Here is an 18,967-nt window from a genome sequence, read left to right on the forward strand (position 1 = left end):
TCATTCCTGTAGTACCATAGATCAGTCCAGACTCCTGGATTTTGCCTCCCTACCATCAGATGGAGACCGAGAAAGTTTTACTGACACTGCACCATAACCCCATGTGCCACCTCAGTACTGACCTGTATCCAAGCCTAACAAACCAACTAGTAAACAAAAAAAAAACTTTTTTTTTTTTCCCAAACAAGACTGCCTTTACTATACCAAGAAAAACAGAATGAGCGGACAACTCTCCCCTCTACAGATTGGATGTGTTCTGGACTGATCTGTGGTACTACAGGAACGAAAATTAGCAGGTAAGAACCAATTTTCCTCAGTATGTACCGATCAGTCCAGACTTCTAGGATGTACCAAAGCTTCCCTAAACTAGGCGGGACCTGGAGAGTCCCACTCGCAAAACACTTTCTTCAACGGACAGGAACCCTGCACCTCCCATATCTAGACGACAGTGTCTTGGCAAAGGTATGCAGCTACTTCCAAGTTGCCACCCTGCATATCTCTTGTGGAGAAACTAGATGAGCCTCCACCATGAGGCCGCCTGGGAACGCATAGAATGAACATGCAAAACCTTCAGGAATCGGACAATGGCCAACTTGAGCCACCTCACAACAGTCGCCTTAGGTGCCTGAAAACCTTTTCTCGGATCGCTGAGCAAAGCGCAGAGATGATCAGACTTTCTAAAAGCATTAATAACCTTGAGATATCTCAACAATGCCTTGCGCACATCCAACAACTTAAGCTCCCTCGCATGAGGAGCGGAAGCATCCAACTCTTGGAAGGCTGTAAGCTCCACCATCTGATTCATGTGAAACAACAAAACCACTTTCTGTAAAAAAAGGAAGGTACCATATATGCAAGGAAACTCTGGAGTCAGAAATCTGAAGGAATGGATCACAGCAAGACAAAGCCTGCAACTCGGATATTCTCCTAGCTGAATATACTGCCACCAGGAAGCCACCTTAAGAGTCAAATCCTTGAGAGTTGCTTTTTTGATAGATTCAAAGTGAGCTTCACACAAACCCTTGAGAACAAGATTGAGATTCCAAGACAGACAAACTCTCCTCAGCGGGGGGCGCAAATTCTTAGCCCCACAGAGAAAACACACCACATCCAGATGAAAGACAAGGAGGAACCCTCAATCTTGCCTCAAAGGCAACCGAAAGCCGCCACCTGGACCTTCAGAGAGTTTAAAGCCAAACCCTTGACCAAACCTTCCCGCATATTTTTTTTTTTAAACAACTTTATAAAGCACCTGCTTCCTCTGGCAGAAAAACAGAACTGCCAAAGGAAACAAGGACCTCCAACAAGAAAAAAACTCCATAGCCTGCAGCCACTTTAGCAACCTTGTGAAGGGGAGGGATCTGGACCACCAGATTTACACCCCACGGACGCAAGGACCGAGCATACAAAAGGGTCACCAACCCCCAGCTCATCCATCTCTACCAGCCAGGGAAGGACCTACTAGGATCCAAAAACCCCCTGGAAAGAAGACTCCAAACCAAAAAAAAATCATATCCACAATGCAGAACTGCAGGTTTTGTACCATCTACCATCTGCTAGAGACAAATACTGAGGAGCTGCAGGTGGCACATGGGGTTATGGTGCAGTGTCAGTAAAACTTTCTCTGTCTCCATCTGCTGGCAGGAAGCAAAACCCAGGCATCTGGACTGATCTGGGTATGTACAGGGAATGAGAGTATTGTTTTGTTTTGCCAATACATTTGTGTTATGGAAAAGTATGAATTTGATTCAACCAGAATAAGAGATACCCAGCAATACTACTGGCACTGCAAAAACATTGATAGACACTGACTTCTTTTGTATCCTCACTGCACCCCTGTATAGCTGTAAAACAGATGCCTAAATTTACCATTCATAAGCACCCAAAACTAGAAGCTCTAGTTCCAGCTGTTCCTCTTCACTCTGTCATTCTACTGGTTCTCCTTGTTGCCTGTCCAATGCATGCGCAGCCTTGAGACTTTACAATTTGGTAACCCCAGATCCCTCTCCCATTTGATTCTAAGGGCCTTGGTTTAATTCGTCCAGCAAATCCAAGCCTGCTTGACACAGAGGTCAAAGAAATGAATGACAGGGAAACATAAGGTATCTCAGAGAAAAATCACAGTTTTCTGAAAAGACCTGAATTCCTAATCTGACAGAGGTTAATTAAACAAAATGAAATACTTTACTCATAACAGGGTTTTCTTAATTCATTGTAAATGACACGGCGCGTTCCTCTGTTGTCAACTCATCTCTACATGAGCCTTCCCCTTCATTCTTGCTAATGTCATTTTGATCCAGCAGTCTTTGCCTGCTCTTTTAGGATTACTAGCTTAACTGGAACCAGTCACTACTGGGCTACAGTGCCAGGAACCTCCACATTCACTATTACCTGCAGTTTTCCCTTTACTTTTATGAATCCCACAGCCTAGTCCAACTACTGCAGGGATGGTCCTTTATCAAGAGCATATGACATGGCTCCCTACAGTATGCATTCACCCTAAATCCAGCCCCTCGCCAGCCCAGCTATCCCTGAAGCCAAGAAGACCTGTGAATCGAACCCAAGTCTTCTGCATGGAAGCATCTCAGCAGTGCCACCAAATTGCCGGAGCCGCCTTTTTTTTTTTTTTTTTTTTTTTTTAATTACATCCTCTACAACCTTCTCAACAGAAGTGTTTGGTAATCACAGTATTAGACCTTGGGTACAATGGAGGATGACAGTCTTTTGTCATGATAAAGATGAATAAATTGAACTGGAGATTTTTTTTTTTTTTTAACTGGACTAATGCAATACATTGATGACTATCTTTTCAGAACAATGCTTCCTTCACCAAATCAGGGATAAATACCCATCGGTACAAAAGGCTAGTGAGGGTTTCAAATACAGGAGACTTTTTTTGTGTGTGTGTTACTCTGAAAAGGATTTCACTTAGCCCCAGAAACAGACACTCCTCTCTTAGCTTAACAGCTATAGTCAGCAACTCTCCACGATCTGTATGCAATGACAAAGTCATTAACAACATTTTACTTAGGTATTTCAAAATCCAAATATAATTCCAGTAGCTCTCTATTAAAAAATGCAACAATGTAAAGAGTAAAAGCCAAATGTTTCATCCTAATGTAACAAAACATCACTGTGCATCTTCTGCTGAAATTTTCAGTTTTGCTAAAGCCCTGGTGAACAAGAAAAAACTTTATTGGAACTCAGTGTTCTGCCTGACTCCAGTGCTATTTGCTTACGAGCGAGACAAGTGATATAACATGAGCAAAGATGGAATAGCTTTGTGCTTCCTATTATAGAAATGCGGATTACAATGTTGGCTTCCAATTGGTCAGCAAAGTTCTAAGAAGGTTAGGTTGACCTCTGGAAGCTATCTCGCAACAGCTTAGCAATTTAGCCACCAAGGCTGATTTCACATGGTTGTGACTTCTCTGCGCTAAAACAAACATGTCATCTGGCTACAGCTGCTAATCACAGCAGGTACCAATGAAAAAGCATCCCTTAGAGCAGTGGTTCTCAACCTTTTTTCTGTCGGACACTCCTGACAGATGGTTCTCACATGCGTGACACACTGAACACATGACCATCATAGGGCTAAATGTAAAAGTACAGTTTGCATCCACAGGAACCCCCCTAACCCACAATTATGGATATAAAGCAGAATTATGACATTTCCCGTACAACTCACCTTACAAAAAAGATATTCTGGTTCTAGTGTCATCTCAGTAACAGCAACACAAACTCCTACTACCAGGCTCAATAGCCCTACTTATGAAAAGACAGCAGTTTATCACTAATGCATGTCCTCTTGAGAAAATACAACAAATAAGACAGATACAGTAAAATACCTCACCTTGGTCACATACACAGAACCAGCCTAACATACTCCCAGGATCTGCAGTAATGCACATAAACTAATCCGCACACAGTTACACTTGTATTATGGAATGCACTCAAACAGTAATAACCCTACCTATGAAAAGGCAACGCTATAAATATTAAATCAGGCCCTAAACACCAATACACCTCCTATTAGGAAAACAGAACTAACCAAGCAGCTATTGATCCCAACACAGAAATAATTGTATAACTATACTAATAAGCAGAATAAATGTTTCACAATTATGAACAGAATAATATCAAACAATTAAAAAATCATAAAAATTATTTAAAATTCTCCAAACACCAATAAAATATTTCAAAACAGCAGACATATCACATAATGTTCAGTAATTAAAATGGCAGTCAATCAAGAAAAATAAACTTAAAAAGCCACCTTTACTAACCCCCTCCAGCAGCTCTTCTACTCCTCTTCCATGCAGGCCAGTAGCACACACCAGAAGCAGTAGTGGCTGAAGCTCTGTACTCATGGTCCCCTTCCTTAGTGCCCACGACCAGTCTCTCTGTCTCTTACACACACACACCAGTCACCCTCTTGATCAGTCTCTCTCTCTCATGCACACACACAGGCTTCCCACTTCCATGTTCTATCTTACAAATACAGGCTTCTCACTCCCATGCTGTGTCTCACACACACCCAGGTTTCTTACTCCTATGCTAGCTCTCGCCACATACACAGGCTTCTCATTCCCATAATCATTTTCTTCTTCTCTCACACACACATACCAGTTTCTGTCTCTCACACACCAATCATCTCCTGACCAGTCTCTCTCTTACACACACACACACACACACACAAGTCACCTTCCCGAACAGTCTCTCTCATGCACACACGCTTCCTACTCCCATGCTCTATCTTACATATACAGGCTTCTCACCCCAATGCTGTGTGTCACACACACCCAGGTTTATCACTCCTCTGCTAGTTCTCTCCACATGCACAGGCTTCTCATTCCCATAATCACTTTCTCTCTCACACACACACACACACACACACACACACATATGCACGCACACACACTCCAGTCATCTCCCTGACCAGTCACTTCCATTGTCTCTCCTATATACACACATCACCTCTCTGACCAGTTTCTCTCAATCACACACATGCTCTCTCTCACACACTTTAAATAGATGATCTCAATCAAATGCTCTCACTTACACACAGGCTCTCAGTCACAGTTACACACGCACACTCAATCACACATACACTCTCTCACTTACAGACAGGCTGGCTGGCTGTCTCTCTCTCTCCCATTTCCTGCCCCCCCCCCTCCCCAGCACAAATGGTAGCTGCATCAGCCTCCTCCTCTATCCCCTGCAGGCCAAGCAAGAGGGGCTAAAGCCACGGGAGGCTAAGTCTGCTGTCTCCTGTGCCGATTTCTGGCTGCTTCTGATTTTGCTTCGGGCCCACGCTACTGCTCGGGGCTGACGCTGCCACCGCTACTTTTTCATGCAGCATGGCTCTTTCTTCTTCCCGCGCATCCCACTGCACATCACTTCCTGTTCCAGGCCGGAGGGGGGACAGGTGCAGGAAGAAGAAAAGGCCCAGCCGCAGTTGCCAGCCTCCACTAACACTGCTGCCGTTCCCATCCAGGCTTGGACGTGCTGATAGCCCGGGCGGCAACGGCAGCAGTGGAAGATAGCCTGCCTCTCGCTCGGTGGGGGAAGAGCAGCGGAAGACCGGTAGCACGTGATACACCAGTTGAGAAGCGCTGCCTTAGAGTGACCAAAGAGGGAGATAGCTCCAATGGGGCTTGTACAAATTTCGCCACCCTCAACACCATATTATTTTACTGTTGTAAAGCTGCAAATTTTACTCAATTTTTTTCCATCACTGGACGGCTCACACATTAGCTCATGGCAGATTAATGTACATCCTGGTGCCACTTGGTAAAACAGCACAAAGTCAGTAAGGCTGGGTTCCCATTGAGAACTGGCACCGCTATAGCATAAGGCACTCAGAAAGAGGAGACATAGAATGCCATGACATATATGTAGAGGAACAAAGGCTAGTTTTACCTTTCTTTGCCATTTCCATCTCTTCTTCTGTCCATCGTGAGCTCTCATTCATCTCCAAGGCAGCTGAAAAAGAAACCATCACCTTAAACACAACTGGCACATTAGAAAACACTAAGGGGGAAGAGCAGCAAAGTTAATTGTTAATTTTAGTGATTCAGCTAAAGTTATGGCTGAATATACGGTTCAGTTCAACCACACAAGTTTTGCGCAGTTAGGTTTAGGAAGACATTTGTGTGGTTGTATTTGGTGGGCACATTCAGACATTTAGTGCTAAATTTTGCACTAATTAGCTAAACCTGAAAACCCAGACCTGGACCCCTTTCTTTTGGACCAGCAAAATCTGTAAGCATAGCCATTTTGTGCAGACAGATTTCAGCCAGATGAGGGGGAGGGAGGAATATCAACCCCCTTGGGGGCCTGGATTCACTAGGGCTCTCTCTCTCATTTTGTGTCTATGGGGGGAAAAAAAGCCTTTAGTGAATCAGGTCCTATATGTCCAACTCACTGTCAAAAGGACCTCCCTACACAACACCTGAATTATGTTCAGTGGCCCTAGTGGCTACAGCAGTGGTGTGATTCGACGGCAGTCTTGATTCAGAAGTTCAACGTTTGCCCAGGCTCTCACAGGGTTAATGGCAGAGGGAGAAATCACTTTATTTCTTTGTGTCTCCAGGACCTTGTTGAACTATTGCTTTCCAGGTCAACAAATTAAGGTCCAGATGTACCGAAGGGTTTTTTTCCCAGCTCATTTTAGTGTCTATGGGGGAGGGGGGGGGCAGGGGGGGAATGCTTAGCACAGAAGCACCTTAATGCATTTAATTTTAAGCCTAAAAGCTTTTTCAGAACTTGTCTTTCATGCAGCAAATGCAGTTACACCATGGTGCTAATGCAAAATCTGTGCACTTCTGTCACCCTCTCTCCTTACTAAGCAAAGTCTTTCCCTTTAACAGCATACATTCCAGAAAGCTCTTCCACCTCCCCTGAAGAAGAGCTCCATAAAAAGAGCCAGCTTTTAAGGAAGATTTTCAAAACAATTTATAAACAATGGAAATCTCAATTACAATACTGCTACCGAGGAGGAGGAGGAAAAAAAAAAACAACCCCACCTTCGCCCAGACTAAACTATTATTTACATTTTTTAATACCTTCAGTACCCTAAAGTGTAAGTGTCCCAGAATCCTGATATGAGAAGCCTCCAGTGAGGACCCTTCCTCAGTGCCCTGCCATGGGCAGCCACGCATCCAGCAGTGGCAGCTGGGCTTTGCTGCAGCACACAAAAGACCAAGGGGCGCTCTCGTCCCGGAGCTCTGCAAGGGAACTCCGGTCTCTTGCCCCTCGCCTTCACTAGTGTCACTGCGATACCTGCATTGCCAAAAGGCAGAGGACCCAGAAGGGCAAGGAAAGAACAGGAAACCAGTAAAGTTCTAATCTAAGAAGAATGGGGCTTGAAGGTACCACTCCTTGGGTCATCTGAGATTTACTCCCGTCCCCACACCTTCAACTTTTCCCAGACAGGATTCTCTGTCTCTACTCCACAGAAGTTTGTGTCTAATGAAGACCCACAGGTGACCTCTTTTCTCTACCCCCTTTCTTCGTCTCCCAAGTAACCTGTAGGATAGAAAAGCTTGAGCAGGTTTTGATTGCCTAGTTAATCAAAAGAATGCATTATTTGCAAACGTCACAATCTTTTGTTGTTGTAAAACAGAGTTTATTTAAAAAAAAACAAAAAAAAAAAACCCACCACACGCACAAGCCTTCTCTAAAGAAACAGTAACTTTCAATTACTCCATCTCAATTTAATACGGTATGCCAATTAATGTGAGTCACTAGGGAAGAATGAGGTAAGGGCAAAACCTGGATAAATCCTACGAGACTGTTTAGAATGACAGAGGTACATGATAAGACAATCATGGCTGTGAAGCTTGGGAGCTGGTGGATACAGCAGAGAGGAAGCTAACAGGTGACAGAAAGGAAATTCCTTCACAGATGACTGAGTTGATCAGCAATTTCTACCTCTTTGTAAGCTGTCAAAAGGTCACTTCTTCCATAAGGAAGATATTCCTCAGAGAAAGGCAGCCACAGACAGCTCAGATGGCAGACAAAAGGTCTCAAGAACACCACCTGGAACTTCCAAATCGATTCCTTACAGAACGTGAGGAGTCAGAGTGTTTTGCGGTAAAAGCAACCTGACAGGCACTCTGTCTCATGCATCACATGGCGGGTGTGCTGCACACACAAAGGCACCCGTGGAAGTCATAATAAGAACTGGTGTCTTATTGTGTGCTGCGTTACCCAGCTTCTTCCAAATCTCCCCTGTAAGCCTAGGCAATTACTAATTCACTCCATTAGCCATCAGTCCACAGTGGACCCTTCAACTTCCCTTAATACTGAAGGCCAAGTCCAGATGGGATTTCCTGAACCGCGCACAGTACACTGCATTCGAGATTCACCACCACTGGTCTGGTGCAGTTGGGCCCTTCGTTTCAGCATGCATACAGCATCCACCATGGGCGAAGAATTTTGTCAGGAAGAGGAACAAAGATTTTAGTGTAGCAGAGATCCCAAAATTGTATGTGGCCTTCTTTTATCATATACACTCTTATAAAGAGACTACTGCTGTAAAATGAACAAACACTACAGCCCCCCCCCCTCTCCCCGGCCTCCAGTGAGTCCATGGAACCACATCCATTCCCTTGCTGTTAGGACTGGCACAATGCCCCCAGTCTACTTGGGTAAACAAGCAATATTACTTGGATGGATAATGCACTTTGGCCAGCTGTGCCAAAGGGATTTTTCCCATTTTGTGTCTATGGGAAAAATGCTTAGTGCATAGACTCTTAAATGATATGTTATGACCTAATGGATGAGCTTAAGGTCCCTGGCCAAGTATCAGGCCTTTATCTCAGCTACAGGGGGTTAATACTGTGAATCACACTGCTTGGACTCTATCCAAGCAATCTATTTATCCTATAACAATGTTATATGTAGACACACACCACACACAATAAGGACCTTTCACGCTCTCTGTTTTTTATTATGGGTTCTTGAAGATTAGTTGAACAACCTCATCTCATCCTGCAGCAAAACAAAGTGCCAACCAACCCAAAAAGCTAGAAGAAAGGCTAGCCTTTTCTTTAGTCCCTTGCATCTATAGGAGCTTGAGGTGGGGATACTGTGCAGTTTTTCTATCCAATGTACATGGTGCAGAGCTGAATGCAGCAGAAGACGCTAGAGCCCTCACCTAAAGAAAAAAGCCTTTTAATGCAATTAAATGGGATGGATTACTGCACTGCAAAATGTTTCTTATAGCATCTGCATGTCTTCAGATTGGATGCCGTCCTTTTTAACATTTTTTTTTAAATTTCTTAAAGACTTAATTTGAAAAAAAAAAAAAAAAAGACATACGATCAGTGCTAGTCTTTAAGAAATAAATTGAACACTGACTCTTGTCCGGTAGCACAAATAAATCTTGACCCCTGACAAAGATATAATAATTCAAAATGCTGCAGCATCGGGTTCAGCGTGGGAATTAAGTTGACAGCTCTAATATCTGGCCAGTTCCTGTGGACTTCACTGATTTAATAAGTTCAGTCTTTCACTTCTTCTGGAGCTTTAAGATAAGTTTTGGGTCACTTTGCCTTTGATATTACTAGTGACTTGAGGATTAATCACTAGTGATTAGAAGATTATTTTAAGTGCATTTAAAAAAAAAAACAAAACCACATTTGGGATTTATGGTTCTGCTTACTCTGGACTTGTGATTATAAATGACACTCAGGCACTAGTCCAGTTTACAAGACTTAAGATACCGCAACCTTTATATGAGGTCCATCTATGCAAAGTGCTTCAATATATATTTAAATATTATTGTGCTGCATTGCTAATTTGAGTGAAATTTTGTTTTTGGTACCTAGAAAGGAGGCATACATGATTGCACATTCTCAAAAAGGAGCTCCTGCACGTTTGCCACTACTGGTGTCTCTTTTTGCTGCAAGGTGCTGAGAGCTGGGCCCATGTGCTAGTCTGGAACTGAGCATCAGGCAGTGGTGACATTTGCATGGCACACCTAATCAGTCTGATAGCATAACAAAGTGCCATGGCATACTGGCTGGGAAACACTAAGCAATTCAATAGAAATATCTACTCAGATCTAAAGTTTACTTTATTAAAAAAAAAAAAAAAAAAAGTCAGATTCTACGACCACTAATCCACATTGACCGAGTAGTGCGAACCCCAATTACCAAAATTAATGGGGCATTTCATACTAATCATAATCTGGAGAAAGAAAGAGCAAATTAAAATTACCTGCAGTGAATAAAATTATACAATGTAGACACTTTGGAAAGCAAAAACATGCACCTCCATCTACAAAAGAGGGGCCAAAGCCTGAATCTCTATTGTCTTAAGAGTGCTGGGAATTTGGAAACTGTGCTCAAAGCAACATAAAAAAGTAACTTACTTATTGTACAGTCCACACAAAGGAATAAATTCTGTGCCAAAAAGCCTCCTGTAACACAGTTCGGAAATGGCTGTCAGGTTTAAATCCAATTATTTTCTCACGTCGCAAGCCAACGTACAGATGAAGAATGATAGCCAGCACTACCACCCACAGGGAAACCAGAACCAAACCTTTCCCACGCGCAGCAAACGGGCTCCAAATCCAAAGATGATGCAATCCAATCTGAATTCAAACAGAGGTGAGGAAACTAGTGCCAGTATGATAATGAAGCAGAAAAAGAGGTTGGAGGAGGACCATTGATAGTTGCCAGGGGTACATAAGCGAAAGGGTGAGTGGTAGATATGACATCATTAGTGAAGGAGAGAGAGAGAGAGTGTGTGTGAGTGTGTGTGCGTACCTGGCTAAACCTGAAAGTGGTCAAAGCCATGGGGCCAGAGAGGATGCACCCTAGGATACAGCTTGCAAAACTATTGACAGTGAAGCATTTATGCACATAAGTGGACGCGTGGCTGCACAGTTTAGGGGAAAAAAAAAAAACACTGCATGGTTCTGCTCTGAAAAGTATGCATGAAGATTTCCAATGTGAGGAAAGTGCATCTTTCTCTACCTATTTTATAAAAATACGCTTGTATATTTACATGCAGAAATAGGTATGTTTTAAAATATGTGCATGTACTTGAAATTGTCAGTTTGGTGATACCCCTCCGCTAGTTCACCCAGTCCAGCTCCGGTTCAGAGATCCTCCTAGTACTTCACACTGAACTCCCACAAGTTCACCCAGACTTCCCACCCAAAATTAGCAGGCAACAGATGAATCTGATATCAATTGCGCTAGTTAATTAGCGGGTGTAAAATTACTGAAGTCAGTCACCCAATGTATTTGTGTAAAATTTCTTATTTAAATAATTAAATAAATAAATAAATAAATAAATAAAAACCTTCCACACATCTCTCTTTGCCCTGGCTTGGAATGCCCTTAGATCGCCCCCTTTTTTTTTGCACAGGCGGAGTTTATAAAATAGCATGTTCATGAATACATGCTGCTTACATACTTATATGCTCATTTTCTGTACATAACGCCTCTAAAGTGATCACCACCAAAATTATGGCATTCCAGGTCAGGTACTTCAGACCACAGGTGTGCAGCAGCTCAAAAGGAGCTTTCGTCAGCTGAGCCAATATCATGTTGAGGTCCCAAGACACAGCGGGAGGCCTTAGAGGAGGCTTCAATTGAAGCGGGCCCCGCATGAAATGAAAACTATAGGCTGTACAGAGATGGGCCCTACCATCTACACCAGGGGTGGGCAATTCCGGTCCTCGAGGGCCGCAAACCGCTCGGGTTTTCAGGATATCCCTAATGAATATGCACGAGAGAGATTTGCATGCACTCTGCCTCCGTCGTATGTAAATCGTTTTCATGCATATTCATTAGGGATATCCCGAAAACCCGACCGGATTGCAGCCCTCGAGGACCGGAATTGCCCACCCCTGATCTACACTGTGGTGGTATGCACCAAGCACACTAAGATGAACTCTGCCAGAGCTGGTTTTTATAGGTGTAGAAGGTAGTCAAGCAGTTTTTGTGTGGGGCAGGAGAACAGATCTAGGGCCTTCTGTTCACACCACATGGAAAACCTCCTCCACTTCAGTCCATAGGACTTTCTAGAAGTCACCAGGACCCAAGACACATCAGAAAGATCAAATGGCTGCAGGATTAGCCTCTCAACATCCAGGCTGTAAGTGACAGGGCCTGGAGGTTGGGATGCCACAGCCTGCCCTGATCTTGCGTGATGAGATCTGGGGAAGTCCCCAGACTCATCAGTTTCAGGATGGACAACTCCCGCAGGACTGGAAACCAGACCTGTCTCAGCCAATGAGGGGCTTTGAGGATCATAGTCCCTCTACCCTTGCGAAGCTTCAAGAGAGTCTTCGCCACTAAGAGAATTGGAGGATAGGCATACAGAAGATCCTTGCCTCAGTTTCGCTCCCTGTCCTAGTCAGATGGCTGGTTTGCCATCTGACTAGGACAGGGAGCAGAACTGAGGCACCTTCCAGTTGCAGGAGGACGCGAACAGATCTACATATGGGCTCCCCCAGAGACGGAAAATCCAATTCGCTACCCTCCGGTTCAGGAACCACTTGTGGGGTTTGAAGGTTCAACTCAGCTTTGTCTGCTATCACATTCTCCATTCTGGCCAGGTACTCAGCCCTGAGCACCTTCCCTGGACCCCTCCTGACACAGGAAGTACTATCCCGTGCCTCCCTGCTTGTTGACATACCACATGGCTACTTGGTTGTCGGCCTGGATCAGGACAATTTTGTTGGACAGCCGATTTCTGAAAGCCCATAGCATGTACCTGATTGCCCGAAACTCTAGGAAGTTTGTCTGACAGGAATGCTCCTGAGTGGACCATAGTCCATGGGTGCTGAGCCCATCTACATGAGCTCCCCACCCCAGAGTAGATGCATCCATTGTTAGCACAATTTGAGTAGAGAGAGTGTGAAAAGAAATCCCCCGTTCCAGAGTGGAGAGTACTCGCCACCAGGACAAAAAGTCCCGGAGAGATGGGGTGACTCGGATGCAATCCTGGAGATTCTGAGTGGCTTGGCACCACTACAATCTCAGGGTCCATTGGACTCTGTGCATGTGTAAGCGTGCCAAGGGAGTGACATGGATGGTCAAGACCATGTGACCCAACAGCCTCAACATGTGCTAAGCTGATACCTGCTGGCTCTGTTGCACCTCTGTCACATGCTCACCACAGCGATGGCCATCTGTCACAGCAGAAAGGTCCTGGCTTGAGCTGTATCTAGCAGGGCTCCGATGAAGTCCAGAGGTGGCGGACTGAGATGGGGCTTTGGGTAGTTGAGAACAAACCCTAGTGACTCCAGCACACTCGAATAGTTAGTAGTTCTGGGTAGGAGGTCTGGGTGAACCGGTGGGAGGTCTGGGTGAAGAAGCGCATCGACGAACTGCCAATTCCAAACATGCGCAAGTAAGTGCTTTCGGAAAGTGCAGCACGCGTATATATTTTATAAAATACCTACCTCCATGTTTAATTTTCTGGTTACTGCATGCGAATTGTTACAATTATTCCAGGCGTAAAATATACGCATGCATTTTTATAAAATGGGTAGAGAAAATACATGTTCTTCCATTACATACTCATGTACTGCAAAAAAAAAAAAAAAAAGTGTACACTTTTGGGGCACAAATACACAGCGGTATTTTATAAAATGTACGGCTATTGCCACACAGTTTATAAAATGCTAGCATAAATCTGTTGAACCCCAAACTAATGTACTGCAGATAGCTTTTGAGTGTTGGGTTCTATGTGCTCATTTACCCAAAGGTGGTAGAAACTGGATAGCAAGATAGCTTGGCAGTCTGAATGGGCCAGCTGGACCCTACTTCTCATCAGAAAAACTATGATAAGAAGCCTTGTGAAGCTTGGAGCAAAAAGATTTTCCATTTCTCCTTATACCCACATGGCAAAGATCTGAATTAAGTGATGGAGAACCAAATTAGCATCTGATTTAAGAAATATGATAGTTATAAAATGAAAAAAAAAAAGCCATTAAGCAAACCATTTACATTATCCATTGGTCATGGCTGAAGCTTTGTGGAGAATTAGTAAGACAACCGAAGAATTACAGCACAAAAACATTTATGCAGTTCACCACCACATTTTTTTTTTTAATTTAGTGTGAGTGTAAATTGTTACTAGATGTTTCTTTAAGTTATAGAAACATTCCCAGTCAAAATGTCTTCCTACTTGAATGCTTTAAAAAACTTATGTCTAGGAACAGACATACAAATGGCATTACACGTAGATACCCTACCCAACATTTTGAAAATCATGGAGGCAATTTTCAAACTGCCTGCACTTATTTTGTGCCTGAGGTCTTTTCACTAATTTTTAAAGGGAAAGTACACACATACAGGTACAAGACCTGTGCAGGTTACCTGAACTTATTTTTTCCCCGTCGATAGCAGGGCTGAATTAGCCATGCTGTTGATGGGATTGTCTATAGAGGCCCAGGAGGCGGAGCTTTTCCAAAGCTGTATGCAGAGCTTTGCTCTGAGGCTGCGCGTGTGTTCCCACGCAGGAAGACAGATTCTCCTCAGTCTATCTTTTTCCGCGCGCGGATCGCACGCGGAGCACTTATTCTCCTCAGACAGAAGAAAAAAAAAAAAAACTTCATACAGGTAAAAGGAAAACAAAGAAAAGACTACACCACGACCATCAGGGTTTAAACCCTGTTTGTGTGGTAAAATAATGTCAGTCACGGACGGACATTCTCAATGCTACGTGTGTCTGGGCCCAGACCACAAGCAACAAGATTGTCCCCATTGTGGGAAAATGTTGCCCAGGGCCAGACGGCTAAGGGCCGAGAAGATGGAAAGACTTTGTGGAGCCACCGGGTCATATGCGCATTCCCTCCGAAGCGGCATTCGTCACCGGGACCACCGTTGATGCAGGCCGCCATGTCTAAACGGGCGGCCTCTGTGGACCCATCACTAGAGGGCAGGCCTAAACATAGAACAAAAGGCCACAGACCTGATCAAAAAACCTCGTCTCCATCGCGAAAACCAGGAAGTGAGAGCAGGCCTCCATCAAAATCGCCGTCCTTAAAGCTGCCGAAATGTCCGACAGCCTCAGACGCAATCGCAACCGGAGTCGACGCAAGACCATCGGACTCAGACGCACTCCACGTCGACAAAGACAGCGTCGAAATGTCATTCGCCGCCGACACAACTGAAGCCGGCGCATTCGACGCCGAAGCAGGATTTGTCGATGCAAACTCCTTCCAACCCAAAAAAGGCACACAGTGCGTCAGCCTCGATGCACAAATCACAACATGAGGCACGAGAACATCGAAAATCGAGCCATAGTTCGCATCACGAGCCACAAATTCCTGTACCACCACGAACACCTCATCCACAAGAGGAACAAGTGAAGGAACCGTTAAATCCACAGCCTAGACCTTCTTCTTCACCATCATCACTACACTTTCATAAAGATCTCAATGAGCCATAAAAGAGGAAGTCTAAACGACACCACATCAGCGCTGACACTCTGTCACCTATATCTCAAGGGATTTCTACTCCTCTTTCTCAGTCTCAACCAGATAGAAGCGCTAAGAGACAGACAATCCCTCTCCAAATCACGAGATGAGTGGAGGGATGTGGAGTCCTTATCTTCCTCATCATCATCCTAGTCTATTCAGATCTACTCGGATCTTTCTGCACTATCCAGAGGACATAACCTATCAATTCATCTGCTCGATCCATTACAGGGTAAAGGAGGTTTTCCTGATGCTCCCCCTCCACATACCCCTGTCGCACCGGCGATGCCTGATGTTGCCCAACAGGCAATCACTCAGATCTCTATGGCCCTAACGGGACTGTTTGCCTCCCTGCAATCCAGTCTAAAAATTCCGCAACCTCCACCACCTAATCGGGAGTTACCAACTGAGCCACCTTGTTCCTCTCCAATACGTCCACAACTCCCATCCACGCCTCCTCCTAGAAGTTCTCCATCTCCAGGTCTGAATCCACAAACCCCTACAGACCCACTTCCACACCCCACTACTCCTCCTACCTCCCCGGACTCCAAGAGCCATACTCTCCACTGGAGGACCTTTCTTACCCGAAATTTCTTGATAAAGTGGGAACCACATTAAGTCTAGCCACTCAAGGTTTCTGACCCAAGAACGGAACTTTAGGAATATTAAAGATCTTCGACCTCCCTCAAAACCAACTTCATTGCCTTCGCATCAGGTCCTGGACTCACTGTTGCACAAGTCTTGGGAAACTTTCTCTATTCCTCCCATTTCCAGAAAAATTGATCTCAAATTTAAGATGAGGCAGTCTAAATTTTACTCACCTACTGTTTAAACCATCCCTTCCCGACGGCTTCACTCTGCCTACCTTTCTTTCTTTGCACCTCCTCTCGCTATGGATGGATGCCTGGCTGCCGTCCTCTCCGGTGTCCCCGGACCGACTTGGGCACTGCCTCCTGCCATGCTCCGCTGGTACCTTAGGGTGCGTGCGCCGCGCGGCCCTCACTCTTATTTCCTATTTGGCGCGAATCTCAGGGGTGTCCCCCCCTGTGATGACGTCACGCTGCCTGGATATTTAAAGCCTACGATGTTTGCTAGCCTTTGAGTTAGCAAGGGGGAATCTTAAGGATGGGATTCGCTCTCTGTACCCAGCTACTCTGCCTCTCCAATCTTCCATTGGACTCTTAACGCTAACGGGGTACCCGCTCCTCGGGGGCCTCACTTGCTTTTCAGGTCGCTATCAGGAAACCGGTACTCGCTCGAGGGCCTATGTTCCCTGACTCGCTGCCTGCTCCTACCTTCTCTTCTGCCTAGAAGGATTCGCTATCTTCAACACCAGTGAGAACTACCATCTTCACCTCAGAGCTGTTCCCTGAACTAGGTACTCGCTCTGCGAGGGCCTGCCTCCATTCCAGCCCTAGTGCCATCTCCTACGTGGAACCGCTGTGTGAGTATATTACCTTCAAGCCTCTCAGCTCTCAGGGATCAGGTACTCGCTCCTCGAGGGCCTGCTCTCCCTATCCTGGGGTTCTCCATACTGGGGCCTTGTGCATATTCCACAGTACTCATTATTCTCAATTCTTTTCACTACAGCACTGCTACCGGAGGAGTCGCTATTCCAGCGCTTGAGGGATACTAGCCCAGCCGGGCTACTTCTGCTGCTCACTACTGCCACCTCTGGTGGCTTCACCACATTGTCTAATAAAAGATCAATCTCTGTGTGTCCTAAGCTGAGCCTGACCTGTGGCCCCTCACGGGACTTCCCCTCCATGGGCATGGTCAGCTGCCACAGTGTCCAAGGGTCCACCCAACCCTCACTAATTATAACACCTACACAATTGCCACACGCCTCTATAGTAGTAGAGTCGGCACTTCAAAGAGCAAAAAGAGCAAAGACAAACTCTAGTGCTCCCTCAAGGAAGGACCACAAATATTTGGATGATTTTGCTAGAAAGTGCTTCCAATCTGCAATGCCGACAGCTCAAATCAACCAGCATCAGTTTTACATTGTCCAATATTTGTACGAGTGCGTATAACAGCTAAAACTCCTATTTCCAACTATGGAGCCAACACAGGCGCCACCTCAATCATTACAAGATATGGAGGAAGCTACAAGACACCTCCTCAGAACAATCTACGAATCCTTCAAAACAACTTCTAGATCTTCTGCATCAGCAATCGCAGCCCGACGAATGGCGTGGCTCAGATAGAGTGCTATTCATGAGGACGTCCACGAAAGTTGGCAAACCTCCCCTGTACTGGGGATAACTTGTTCGGCGACTGTCTACAGGAAACGGTGGCGCAGCTCAAAGAACAGTCGGTGGCAGTACAATCCTTGACCAACCCTACACCACATATCTCTTTCTCTTGCCTTTATCTACCCCAATATAGATGGCCAACATATCAAAGACATCCTTTTAAACTGTATCAATCATACAGAACAACTTCATATCCACCAGCTCAACAAACCCAATGACGAGGCCGTCCTAGAAACCAGAGTCAGTAAACGCAAACACAAACTAACAACCCAAAGCCCCACGTCGTCTTTTTTAAAGAGAGTCTGGCCACTGCCACACCTTACTTTCATTAGAGGCAGATTAACCAGCTTTCTACAAGCATGGTCAACAATCACTACAGATCTTTGAGTACTAAAGATCATCAAGGAGGGATATCAACTGAATTTCTCTACCAGGCCATCTCTCCCTCGACCGTACCAACTCAGGAAACTGAACAAACCAAACACAGCTGGTAAAAGAATTCTCATCTTCGCACCCAGAAAGCGATAACACCCATTCCTTCATCCCATTACAATCTGGGTTTTTACTCCCCCTATTTCCTAATTCCCAAGAAATTGGGTGTTTATCCCCCATTCTGGATCTCAGGGACTTGAACAAACACCTAGTGAAAGAAAAATTCAAGATGGTATCTCTCAAATCGATCCTACCACTTCTACAGCGCAACAACTGGTTGTGTTCCCTGGATTTGAAGGATGCTTACACTCATATCCCGATGCATCTGGAATCCTGGCAATACTTCTGCTTCCAATGCAATGGCAAACATTACCAATGCAAAGTCCTTCCCTTCGGACTATCGTCAGCCCCCATGGCAGTGGTGGTGGCACAATTACGAAAAAATGGAATAAAACTATTTCCTAATCTCGACGATTGGCTCATCATCGCCTCAGACCCACAGTTATTACGACTGCATCTCCAACAAACCATCGACTGCCTACAACTGGGCCTTGTCGTCAATTATGAAAAATCACATCTCAACCCCCTCTCAAACTCTTCAATTTATAGGGGCACAACTAGTAACAACAAGAACCAGAGCTTTTCTTCCAAAAGAAAGAAAGCTTCTTTTTCAAATGCAGCTACTCAAACTTCATTCTACACCACAACCGTCTGCTCGGTTAGTGCTTACAATTCTGGGACATATGGCGGCGGCCATCTACACGGTCACAAACACCAGTCTCCACATGCGCAGGCTACAATGGGGACTAAAATCCCAGTGGTCTCAACA

At 45.0% G+C, this 18,967-nt stretch overlaps 1 protein-coding gene across 1 annotated transcript in view; it reads right to left on the reverse strand.

Moving 5' to 3' along the window:
* NCOR2 (nuclear receptor corepressor 2) overlaps positions 1–18,967 on the reverse strand; it is a 545,866-nt gene that overhangs the window by 169,306 nt on the left and 357,593 nt on the right. The window contains 1 exon segment of the mRNA XM_029571687.1: positions 5,923–5,985. Within this exon segment, the coding sequence (XP_029427547.1) occupies positions 5,923–5,985 (63 nt within the window).

This window comes from Rhinatrema bivittatum, chromosome 11, assembly GCF_901001135.1.
Source record: "Rhinatrema bivittatum chromosome 11, aRhiBiv1.1, whole genome shotgun sequence".
NCBI classification, from domain to species: Eukaryota; Metazoa; Chordata; class Amphibia; order Gymnophiona; family Rhinatrematidae; genus Rhinatrema; species Rhinatrema bivittatum.